The sequence below is a fragment of the Corvus brachyrhynchos genome, unplaced genomic scaffold, assembly GCF_000691975.1.
Source record: "Corvus brachyrhynchos isolate BGI_N302 unplaced genomic scaffold, ASM69197v1 scaffold103, whole genome shotgun sequence".
Lineage (NCBI taxonomy): Eukaryota > Metazoa > Chordata > Aves > Passeriformes > Corvidae > Corvus > Corvus brachyrhynchos.
Window position 1 is genome coordinate 43,288 of NW_008237436.1, and position 12,170 is coordinate 55,457.

The window sequence follows — 12,170 nt, forward strand, 5'->3', positions numbered from 1 at the left end:
AGAGGGAAAGGAAGATTGAGAAGGTGGAAACATAGCAAGGTAGAGTGACAATTTGACTTTTCATTTATAGTTTGAGATCAGGGAAATCTCATATGAACCCAGCCTCCTTTAGACTGCCATGCTTCTTAACAATAATACATATTGTTAATGTTGCCCTTTAAGATATGACAAATCCACACTTCTCTAACTGTGACCGACCTGGACCTTCAAGAAACTTTCCTTCATCACTAACTAAACAGGTCTGCCTTTCAGCAAAGGGAACAGTACAGCTCAGTACATCAACCAAAATTACTGCAAGAAGCTACTCCACTGGAGAAGTACAGACTGCATGTCTTCAGTGGAATCTTAATGCAGCCACTGGCCTCTACTATGCCCTAGGACTTGACCTGATTTTCAGTCCAGTTCAAGAAAAGTTAGTCTTCATTTAATGTATCCAGGGAAACTGAAGTTCCTGCTTCAAATTCACTGGGGCAAGCCAGAGTTTTAGAACCTCATCATGCAGCTTTTTGAAACACAGAGAAGCAGATACCTGAGTAGCAATGGCTTTTGCAGTTTTCCTGTTGTCTCCTGTTATCAGCACCACGTCTATTCCCATGCTTTGCAGTGTGTGCACAGCAAGGGCCGCCTCCTGCTTGACAGTGTCTGCTATTGCGATCATTCCACACAACATACCTGCACAAATAAAAACATCCTCTGTCAGAGAGAGCTGTGGCAGCAAGAGAACAGGGCTCCCCCTCCATCACACTGTAGCAGCTTGTGAAATAACACATTCTGGGCAATATTGACACTCATGTCTGCAGTTTTCTCACAGTCTCTTCATCATTTGCCTGCTTCAGATCAAAAAATAAGCACCTTTGATATTTAGGGATCAGGAAGAAGAGCAGAAGAGGAGAGTAGCTTTTAAACATGCCTGACTCCTATGCTTTATGGTATGGACAAATATGATAGTGGGGCAGAGAAAGTGTTAGTTTTTGTGCCCAGGTCAGATATTGAAGCCACTCCTCCAAGAGGAAGCATATAGAGTCCGGTTTTATGTTCCCTAGTCTTTCAGGGTTGGATCTCTACTAGAATTAATTACTTTAATTGAGAAGTCTTGCATTCCAGTACATTGACTCAAAGGTGCATCCACACTTCCTTCACAAGCAAATGCCTTTCAAAATTGCTCTCTAGGAGCACCAAGAATGTTTGTTCCATATATGAATCATAGGCCTCATTTGGAGATCACAGGTACACAGGCAATCTATCACCAGTGCAATCATTTCTCATATCAAGGTATTGTCCAGGATCTTTTTCTGCATAGCACAGAACAGAACCCCACTGGCAAAACTCATTTAGTCTAATCTATTATACTTGACTGATCTGATGATTCACCATGTTTATTCATTGCAAGTTTTGAAACCAGTGATGCAATAGATTGGTCCATGATCCTTAACTGGTGTAAACTAAGGATTGAACATGGCACTGTATTGGCACTGCTTTTTTGAACAATGATCCTAGACAACAGGGGGTTCAAAAATTAATTCTTAAATTAAAAACTACACAACAAAATGTTATAAACACTGTTCTGTGGTACAAGCTTCTTTTAAGAACACCTTAATACTTCACAGTTCAAAAGCAGTTCTGCACTAAAAGATTAGTGGTTTCTTGACACTAAGCCAGTGATCAACTGCTCCAGATTGTTTTCATCCATTCCACAGCAGGATTTACTCGTATTTATTAAGACACTCTAAGGAAGAGCAGTTACCATCTATAGCCACTAGTATGGCAGTCTGTCCTTTCATTTCATGGTTTGTCATTGCATCATTTACATCATTTCTAATATTCAAGCCATTGCGTCGCATCCACTCACGATTTCCAATCAACACCGAGTATTTCTGAGAAGCTGATGGACCTTTGTGCACAGACAAAAAGAAAAATTAGCATCTCAAAAGCAGTGTACACAAGCAGAGATGTTTGAGGAAGACAAATTAGGCGTAGTCACTGCCTGAAGGCAGCCTCAAAAAATTTTTCTCTTTCAAGACTCGATCTGTGCCTGTTTACACACAGAACTGCGTCATGGACTTAATGGAAGTGTTTGCCTGTGTTTGCCTTTGCCAGTTGGCATTGTTTCTCTGAATAAGTGCAGTATGCACATTTAGTAAATGCCATCCTGCTTTGTTCTCACAACTAATGACTTTCAAATATAAAGGCCATTTCTGACAAGAAAAAAAGTAGTGTTGTTCTAACAAACAGTGCCCCTCATTATGAATTCAATCCAACTTCACAAGAACCATATGAGCAGGTGAGAAAATACTACATTAACACCGTTCACAAATGGCACAGTTCTGATGATTGAAGTTCTTATTCCATTTAATTCTTCTAATAGCTTTCTCAAAAAGGTCAAGAGCAGCACAGCCTTCTGAAGAGAACTGATGAGCTTCTTAAGGAAGGCTTTAAATACCTTTTCTTTCTCTCCTACACTACAAAATAGCAAAGTGGCTTCCAGAGAGTCTGAAACAAACCTATTGGCCTAATCAAAAATATGAACAGGAAACAAAAGGTCCAAGTTAATATGGAACTAAAGGGTAGGATATAAAAAGTTGCAGTAAGATAATATATGTTAAAGGTAACTGCTCTAAATGGGGAGATAATGCTAAACAGCAAACTTTGCTATCTGCTGGACCATTCCTCTGTCCAAAAGGAGTATTTCTGGGTATGCCTTATTGTCTATGTATGGTATGGAATTTTCAAGTACCCAACACTGTACCTAATTCTCATTTAAGTTTCTGAATTGCAGAGAGATCAAGAGTTGCAGAGAGAGCTTTAATTTTTGTTAAGGCACATTTTTGTCCCTCCTGTTCTTTGCTTCCTTCTGTCCCAAATCTACCTTTTCTTGTACATAGTTTGGCAGGTGGTTGGTGCTGTTGATTCATTCTCTCTCACATTGCAGCTGGAACAGGGGCAGCAGGGGCAGACTCACCTTGTGATTCCAAGAGCGTGATCACTGCATTATCTCCCAGAGGAGCACTGCTATCCCCACTGATGTTAACATCCAGCTCACTGCCAAGAATGGCCTCAACTCCTCCGACCTTGCAGCTGATACCACAGCCTGGGACTGCCTGGAAGTCAGTGCAGTATCCCAGGCTCTCAGTGCCAAGCTCCTGCAAATGTAACCAGAGGCCATCATCAGTCTGTCCTGCCCACATGGGGCACAAATATTAGATAACTCTTGCCAAAAAGAGACCTCATTCCTCCTCTTGATAATGACTGACCAATTGAAAACTAGCCTGGAGTATCAGTAGCACAGAACTAAAAATAAGAATGCTCTGGGTGTCCTGTGGCTAAGACTTCTAGAAAAGGGCAGCCAAACAGATCACAGCCAGGTCTCAGCACTAGCACCAGCAAACCATAAGGAACAGCTTTTTCTGGTAGTTCAAGGTTGAAACAATTAGACTGGGGATTCATGACCTTGGCCAAGACTAGGAATTAAAGAGAAGTATTATAACATTAAGCCATGCAGCTTCTAAAAGATGCAACTTTAGTTGACCTCACAGACAATTGGCTGTGGTGGATCAGACCTTTTATATATATGTAAAAGTACAGTGAAAAACTGTATCTAATTCCTGGAGGGATCTGTCTGGATGTTAGGGAAACTGGGTTTTTCTGTTGAGTTAGGGAGAGAAGGCAGTGAGTACCTTCAAGATGAGAAAAGGCATTATCAGGATCCTATGAGTTACAAAAAGAATGGAGAAAATATTAATTTATAAACAAGTTATTCTGGGTTGTCTCTGGAAGTTGGAACTATATGTACCTTTTAGTGACCTTAAAACACAGGGATGATAAGGCAGGTGGTAACAACATCAGCCAACAGTATAGCATTACAATTAATAGAAGCGCATGATCCAGTAATAACTGCTGCATGGGATGACTACAGAAGTGTCAGGGTACTAAAACAAATTTAAATAGAAAATGTAAAATACAAGAAAGGCAACTGGTTCATTGCTTGTATTCTCTTTTTCCTTCTAAATTTATGTTTTTATTTCTAAATTTTATCACTGAAAGATCTAGTAAGTTTGACATTTTTTTAAAATTATTTTTTCCCTGAACCAATTAATGACTTTCCTTAGCAGACATAAATTGCTTATTTACACAGGCTTCCTATTTTCACTATGACTTGTGTTTTCCTTCTTCCTGAAGCTTGAGGAACACATGAAATATATAAATGACCTCTGAGCATATGTAAAATTTGCAAAGACTTGAGTAATGTATTCATTCATTTGTGAAACTCACAAATATCACAGTTTAATATTCAAGCTTTAAAGCCTTTTGCCTAATTTATTTAAATGAGCAAGTGACTAATAGAAGTGACTACAGTCAGGTAACATATGAAATGTCACTACACACATTTGCTTCATTATGTTATTTTAAGTATTCTTCCTGCATATATTCCTTATTTTCTCATTAGATCAAGATAAACTTAGTAAGATCTTGCTTCCAGTGTTAGCAGAAAAAACCACTTCTGGTAATACACCTTCTGGTAATGTCCAGACCAAGATGCACAACCATGCAATCTCCCAGCTTTCCTGCCTGTTACTGTTTAGGCAGGCCTTTTCCTCTGGGACCTGATGATTTTATACAACATTGCTGCATTTTCACAGATGGCTTCAGGCCTTGGATGAAATAAGAAGGCTAAGTACCTCTTTGCAGTATTTAGTGACAGCCATTCCTAAAGGATGCTCGCTGCTGGCTTCTGCTGTACCAACAACTGCCAGTACCTTCTTCAGGGGGAGCATGGTTGTGTCCCCCATCAAAAGCACCCTCATGACTTTAGGAACTCCACAGGTGATGGTCCCAGTTTTATCAAACATCACAGTCTTGATCTGCAAGAAATAAACCAGAGTTACTGCCTAAGCCCTGCAAGCACAGGGATGCTTGTATGTTTATGGCACACAAATACAGTCAAGACTTTTATCCACACAAAGACAGAATAAACCTACAGAAGCAGGGATTCCTGTATATACATTGAACTACCTGTATAGTAGGTCTCCTTATACTTTCTTATTCATTTCTAATAAAGCTACAAGATCATTCTGTGCCCATATCAGGATCTCAGTGTAATGTAGGACTGAGATGCATACACAAAGGACAGTACATGCATTCACACACAGGATTCATTTAATGGGCACCTTAATCACTTTTACCACTAGGTATGTGATGCAAAGAGGGCTTTTATGACTGCAGTTCTAAACAATTAAAAATAACACTGAGGAAAGATGACTGAGGAAGTGGTTTCGTGATAAAGAAGATGCAAAGAGTGCAAAAAGTTCAAGAAACAACAACCTAAGCAAAACTGATGTCATGCTAGTCACCAAACTCAGCCATCACTTGTCAGCCAGGCCAATGGGTCTTGAGGAATCAGAAATGAACCAAAAAACACAGCCCCACATATACTGGAAACCAAAGATAAAGTCAATTCTAATCCTGAAAATAAACATAGCAGAGAAAAAACACAAAACCCAAAAAACTTATCAAAGTAGGCACTTCTTCCATATCCAGCTATTCCAACACACCAACCTTGCAGAATCCAACAGGTCACCTAATTTTTGAAGTCCTGACCACAGCCTTGCATGGATCCAAAAGGTAAAAACTCCTAGCATTAGTTAGCAGTCTTTTTGGTTTGGTTTTTTTTTCACAGAGCCTTGGAAAAACTATTGGTCCAGTAAGAATAAGAATTATCAATCTGATTAACTTGCTGTTACCATCCTCCTCCCTTAAAATGTTCTGCATATGTCTAATATAGCATGGCTTCAATTCATATTCTTTTCAGCGGCTGTGGACATGTCAAACCTCCTTCTCCTTCAACCTCTTCCTTCTCTTCTCATAATTTTTGTGTCTATGAAGGTTTTTTCTGCCTCCCTTCTATCTTTCCTGTCTATATACTAAAACAGCTTCAAATCTTTTTTTTTCTTACATTCTACATCTTAAACTACTGATCAGAGACAGTATGCATTTCACAACAGCTCTCTGAGGAAAGAAAAAGCCCCACCGGATTATTGGGCTCTTTTGCAGAAGAGGTGAAGAAAGTGCAAAAGTCAGAAACCTCTGAGGCCTTGCAGAGGATTAGGAACCTCACAGTCATGAGCTTGTAGGATCTGTTGGCTCTCAACACTTTGCTGTGACTACTTTGAAGAAAGAAGGTCAGATTTGTCTTCTTTACCTTAACGAGCAGCAATCAATTAAAAAAAAAAGTTTCCAGTCTTCCTGTCTTCCTTTGGACCTGCAGGATTTCCTGGGCAATTATATTTCATGTAGCAATAGCTGGGTAAGCTACGAAAGTACAGAATGAACTATTCACCTGATGTGCCATTTCCAGGGGTTTTCCACCCTTGATGAGAATACCATTCTGTGCAGCCACTCCTGTGCCCACCATTACAGCTGTGGGGGTAGCCAGGCCTAAAGAGCAAGGGCATGCAATGCTCAGCACAGTGATCGAGGTTTGAAATGCAAACCTCAGTATTATTTCAGCTTTTGAAATGTTTTTGCTCTGATTCTGCAAGAAGAGGGAAGAAAAGGGGAAAAAATATAAAGAAAGATATGTAAGATTGCTGACAGTAGATAACATAGGTGTACAATCAATCAGTCATTTCTGGAAAACTCCAGTACAGGAAATCAATCTATTATTGTTACTGTAATGCTAAAGAAAGGTCAATGTTATGAATTGTTTATGGCAGTATTTTCTGGATTTTTTGCTTCTCAAGCATATGCTTGTCTCTGCTCTGAGGCTCCCAGATGTAAACATAACTTGCTGGAATTTCCCTTAAAGCTGAGCAAAGGAGAATGCTGTTTCCAGGCACCCAGACCCACCCCCTGTTGCTGAGCATAGCAAATACACATCCTAAAGATAACAGAAGCTCAGCTTGTTTCTCAAGCCAAAACCACTATCTGCCATCAGAAACAGGAATGCTCACAAAAATTTCAGACATGACAGCAATGGCTCAGCTCCTTGCAATGCAGCTGTAGATCATGTTTAGTCCAGAAAGGCTGTTGATAATTTCCATTTGTAAGAACCCCATGCAGAACTAAGGGGTAAATGCAAGTATATATTTGTATCTGCAGAGAGATTTTAAATAGAAATACCATGTTTTACCGAAGAATTTAGAGAATTTTCTGAGTTGGAAGGGACCCCCAAGGATCATCAAGTCCAACTCTTAAGTAAACGGCCCACACAAGGATTGAACCCACAACCTTGGTGTTATTAGGACCACAATCTAACCAACTGAGCTCCTCTCAGGGTCATTATAACATCAAACCTTATCTGGAGAAAGTATGTTAATTACATTGGAAGACATCCTAATACAAAAATCCAATTATAATAATAAAACTACTTACAGGAAAATATTTTTTAATAATATCAAAATTTACAAAACCAATTGTGGTCCATGCTATCAATGTCACAGTTGAGATGATGATGATAAATGGAACAAAGTAGCCACTAAATTTATCTGCCAGTTGCTGGATGGGTGCCTATAAAAAAAGAAGAACAGTTATTTGCATGTTCATGGTCGAAACACATAAATATGCAGAGTTCATGAAAATACACAATAGCCTTTATCTGATTCTTTTTTGAAGTCTGGAAAAACACTGTTTGCTGAAGTGTGTAAGTATCAAAACATAAAATCTTTTTATTATTCAATCCAAATCTGTGAATAAGGTTTTCTTCTTTATTACTTTTACCTTTGACATTTGAGCTTCTTCCACCAATTTCACAATCTGTGCCAGAGTGGTATCACTACCAACATGAGTTGCATTAACAAGAAGTGAGCCATGTGCATTTATAGAACCAGCAATCACTGTGCTCCCAGGCTTTTTAATGACTGGCATAGGTTCCCCTGGAAAGAAAAGGTAGTAATAAATGAGCCAATACCCCCAACAGCACAATCCATTAGCACACAGCTCATTTTATGTTAGCAAAATCAGTATGCTAAGCAATAATGACCAGAAATCACATACTGTGTATCTCTGTCTGGTGAAGACATGGATAAGTAGTGTCATACTTTTACAAACCTTTTCTTATGTTTAATTTCAAAGCAAGTGCTGTTTCCTTGGTCTTAGCTTTTTGGTACACCATCCCTCAAAAGGGCCAGGAGCAAACTGGTTGGAAAAGGAACGTCTAGGAATTTCTCCATTAACAATTTGCATAGCAGTGGGAGTTTGAGAAATCTGTCTTTATCTCCATGACCCTCAGTTTTCAAAGATCAGAAAGTTTTTTCTGTGGAAAAGCTCCCATTCCCATGCTACCTCTCCAAGAATACTAGCTCTAGAACATCTTTGTTTTCTCTATTTTTAGTGGTAGTGATAACAATTGGATCTCTGAATCTAAGGGTGTCCCTCTTCCCAAGTAAAGTAAGAACATAACTAGAACAAGTAATCCAATGCCAATGTAAATTTTTTTATATCCTTTATTTTTAAGAATTGCACAAGGCATCGAATCCTTATTATATTTACAAAATGAAATGAAAATTTCAGAAGATGTAAAAAGTCCCATGACCCCTAATAAACATCAAATTTTGAGGCTTTCTTTCCCACTCTTTGCCCATTGCCTTGTCATACAAACCCAAACTTCTCATCAATATTTCTACATCACCCTTTAGAATTTATTTCTGAGGAGGTACCATCTCTACAATACATTCCAGGGGAAACTCCAACCAGATCGCTGGAATAATGACAATGCTGTTATGACTGTACCCATCCCATCAGTGGCCAAACTGAGAGGAAAACCTTCAGTTTTAGGGTGTGTGCAGATACAGGATTTGAACTCAAGCTCACGAAGGCACAGCCACAGCATCCATTAAGGTGGGAGGCTATTCAGACAGCAGTGTTTGGGTTGGGTCTACTGTCTTTTCTTGTAACAAAGAGTTCTAGAAGATTTTACTTCTTTGTGTAAGATAAGGGAAGTTACCAGTAATGAGAGACTCATCTGCCATAGAACTGCCTTCAATGACCTTTCCATCCACTGGGAACTTTCCACCAGGAACAACTTTTATAACATCACCCCTTTGAACAAGTTCAACAGGTACTTGCTCCTCCCTGCAAAAGACATAAGTAGAACAGGCAGGTTACTTATGCTATCAGCTTTCAGGTTAACTGGATCAAGCCTAGTCTGTGACTCAGGCAGGCTGAAGGGATTTTGATTCATAAATACATACCTGACAATGGAGTGGTCAGGTCCAAGAGTCACCACAGTGGCTTCTGTGGCTTGAAGAGACATAAGTTTAGCAAGAGCTTCTGAGGTCTTACCCTAAAAAACAGAGATTAATGTTTAAGATACATTGAGATATATAAATCCTGATATGTACTTAACACAATGAATTCTAAACAACCTTTCATATTACAGACTACATCAGAAACAGCTGACTCAAAATTCCTCTGAAGAGTTTATTCTACTCCTATCATAAATACACAATATTTGTGTGGAGATGAGTTACCTTGGCTATGTGTTCCAGCCATCTGCCAAGTGCAATGAACACAAACAACATCGGAGGAGTGTCGAAGAAAGTGACTGGGCTTTTCTCTGCCTTTTCAATGATTGCTACTATCAGGATCACACAGGAATACAGATAAGCAATCGTCGTGGCCAGTACAATGAGCACATCCATATTGGTCGTCTTGTGCCTCAGTGACTTGTAAGCTTGTACGTAAAAATACCATCCACCAAGGAACTGTTGGTGTAAGCATGGACAGACTCGTACTGAGATCACAACAGTAACCACAGCAGTGATTGCAGAGTACATAACACTGCCCATAGCAGAACTAAAACCATTTAGTACATAAGGGAAGGCATTGCTGACCCATGCAAATTTGATACTGATATAACTTCAGGTCTACTAGGAGACTGACTCCATTGACATCCTCTAATTTGCACTTCCGTGTTCTCAAAACCAGAAAATATCATCCTTTTCCTCAGCAATGCAAAGGAAACAAGGCACAGAAAATGAAAGGATTTACCTACAGCTACCCAATTAGTTTGCAGACAATCAGGTATCTCTTTGTTTTAATATTACCTTCTCCACTTGGATACTATCTGATGCAACTTTGGCAGAAGTAAGAGCAATGAGTAAATACAGAATGGATAACTCACAGAAAAGTGCCACTTTTTTCTGCATAGGTGGTACAGACAAGAGGGCAGGCCTAATCCACTAAATCTTTCCATTAGCCTGTCCTTATCACATGAGATTACATAAATGGGAGATGGATAGAAAGCAAACCCCTAGGAAGTAGTATGGACATACCTGAACAAAAGTGCAGAGGATAAAGAAGAGAAGATTCAAAATAGATAATCCAGGAATGAGATTCCGTTCCAGCACCTTAGACCCGCGGTCCCCACCATTGGGTATTTGCATATAAATCATTATGACTACAACAGGAATACCAAACACTAGGCTGTACAAGAAAGATTTCCTCCACCTGAAAAGGAAAAACTGTAAATCCATGGGTTTTCTACACCCCACAGCACTCAGGCCCAACTGTACTGGTAGAGCAGGGCTGGGGTTATTAGCACTGTACTAACACATGGCTTTGGGATATTTTCAAAGATCCAGTATTTTGGAACAGCTTCAGTGTCTTCTATATATTCAACTACATAGACTTCTGGCAGTTAAAAACTAAAACTAATGAAAGTAATAAAAGTACTTGAACCAACTGATGAACGGTAAAATTAAACATGCTTTACACAAGAATAATCTAATTAACTGGGAGGGGCACTGGGGGGAGTAGAGTCACAAGATATGATCTGGATATGTTCATTAGTGAGGGAGAAAAGAAATACTCACTGCTGTATTTCCTTTTTGTGATCCAGGTTATGTGCATTTGGAGCTCTTTTAGCCACAGAAGCATGAAAGCCAATTTCCTTTTTATTGAAACAGAAGGAAAGATAAGTTTGTTTTGATGAAGCTAACCATATTACTTATAACACACTTAAATGACACTACTTTTAGAAGATACGTCAGAAAAGGACACTGTTCCATATTTAATAAATTCCAACCCCTTATTTATTTTTAGATCCTGCCAAAATGAGTGGATATTTCAGTCAGTACTCAAAATTCAGACTGCAAAGGACTTCTGGTACCTATACATGAACAGTGTATAGATGCAGTAAGTGTCCTAGTTCTTAGGCAAAGGAAGCTTCCACTGACAGGTGGAATTCTGCTGTACTCTTCCTAAAGGGAAATACATGTCCCTTTCACCTCCACTGGAATAATTAGGAGAGATGGGACATACCACAAAGGAAGTAAAAATGCATAAGCCACTGGGCTAGACAACCTTGTGAGCCAGTCCCTAACACTTCATCAGTTTAATACATACACCTAAAATCAAAAATTAAAGTGTCTAAAATCAGTTTAAACCCATAGAACAACAAACTGCAGGGCAAAGCATCCCAGAAACAAATATAAGCAAATATAAGCATGGCTGACACTCGGGTGAGTTACTGCAGTAGAACCATGCCACCCGCCCAAACACCCTAAAAACCCAAAGCACACTTGCAAGAACAATACCTGCATCATGAAATGCTTCTGTGGCAAAATATGCTTTAGAGAACTACTCTACCAGCCTGAACAGTCTACTAGTTAACATGTTAATAACTGCTTCTGCATCAGTTCTGTGGTCTAGGAGATCTTTTCTGAGTAAATACTCTATCTAGAGCATGGCAGGCAAACAGTCTCTGCTGTCCTCCTGACTACTCAGTGCGTCCACCTCATACAGTGTGATCTCTTCCCTTCTGGTGGGACAAAAAAAGAAAGAAGTTTTGTCCACATCTGGGCCATGATAACAGTAGAATATATGATCTGTGTGATTACTGGTAAGCCAGGATTTTTTTCATTTAGCATCAGGCTGTATCACAAGCTGTTTTGATTTAAAAAGATGTGGGAACAGATGCAAGTGTATACTGAGATATGTAATACTTGTGGCATGAGCGGTGGCAAAACTTCTTTTACAGCCTTTTTCACTGTCAAGAGAAAGAAGTATTTTTTTCTGAATTATCAACACTTCACTGAAATTACTGTCATTCTACATACAGAATTGCAAAAAAAATTAATATAGGACACTTTTGCCAGATACAGATGAAAAAAGGTTCTTATTGTAGTTTCTAGTATGTGTGTTTTTAGAGTAACAGCTGGGGAGCCTATGCACTC

General features: G+C 39.2%; 1 protein-coding gene across 5 annotated transcripts in view; it reads right to left on the reverse strand.

The window, feature by feature from the left end:
- ATP7B (ATPase copper transporting beta) overlaps positions 1–12,170 on the reverse strand; it is a 43,556-nt gene that overhangs the window by 7,004 nt on the left and 24,382 nt on the right. For all 5 annotated transcript variants that reach the window (XM_017731263.1, XM_017731261.1, XM_017731262.1 and 2 more), the window contains exons 6-17: positions 10,809–10,885; positions 10,269–10,443; positions 9,465–9,698; positions 9,186–9,277; positions 8,939–9,066; positions 7,714–7,868; positions 7,369–7,503; positions 6,335–6,529; positions 4,677–4,859; positions 2,960–3,140; positions 1,745–1,891; positions 530–672 (exon numbers count right to left, since the gene is read on the reverse strand). In XM_017731263.1, coding sequence (XP_017586752.1) covers positions 530–672; positions 1,745–1,891; positions 2,960–3,140; positions 4,677–4,859; positions 6,335–6,529; positions 7,369–7,503; positions 7,714–7,868; positions 8,939–9,066; positions 9,186–9,277; positions 9,465–9,698; positions 10,269–10,443; positions 10,809–10,885 — 1,845 coding nt within the window. The remainder of the gene's footprint in view (positions 1–529; positions 673–1,744; positions 1,892–2,959; positions 3,141–4,676; positions 4,860–6,334; positions 6,530–7,368; positions 7,504–7,713; positions 7,869–8,938; positions 9,067–9,185; positions 9,278–9,464; positions 9,699–10,268; positions 10,444–10,808; positions 10,886–12,170) is intronic.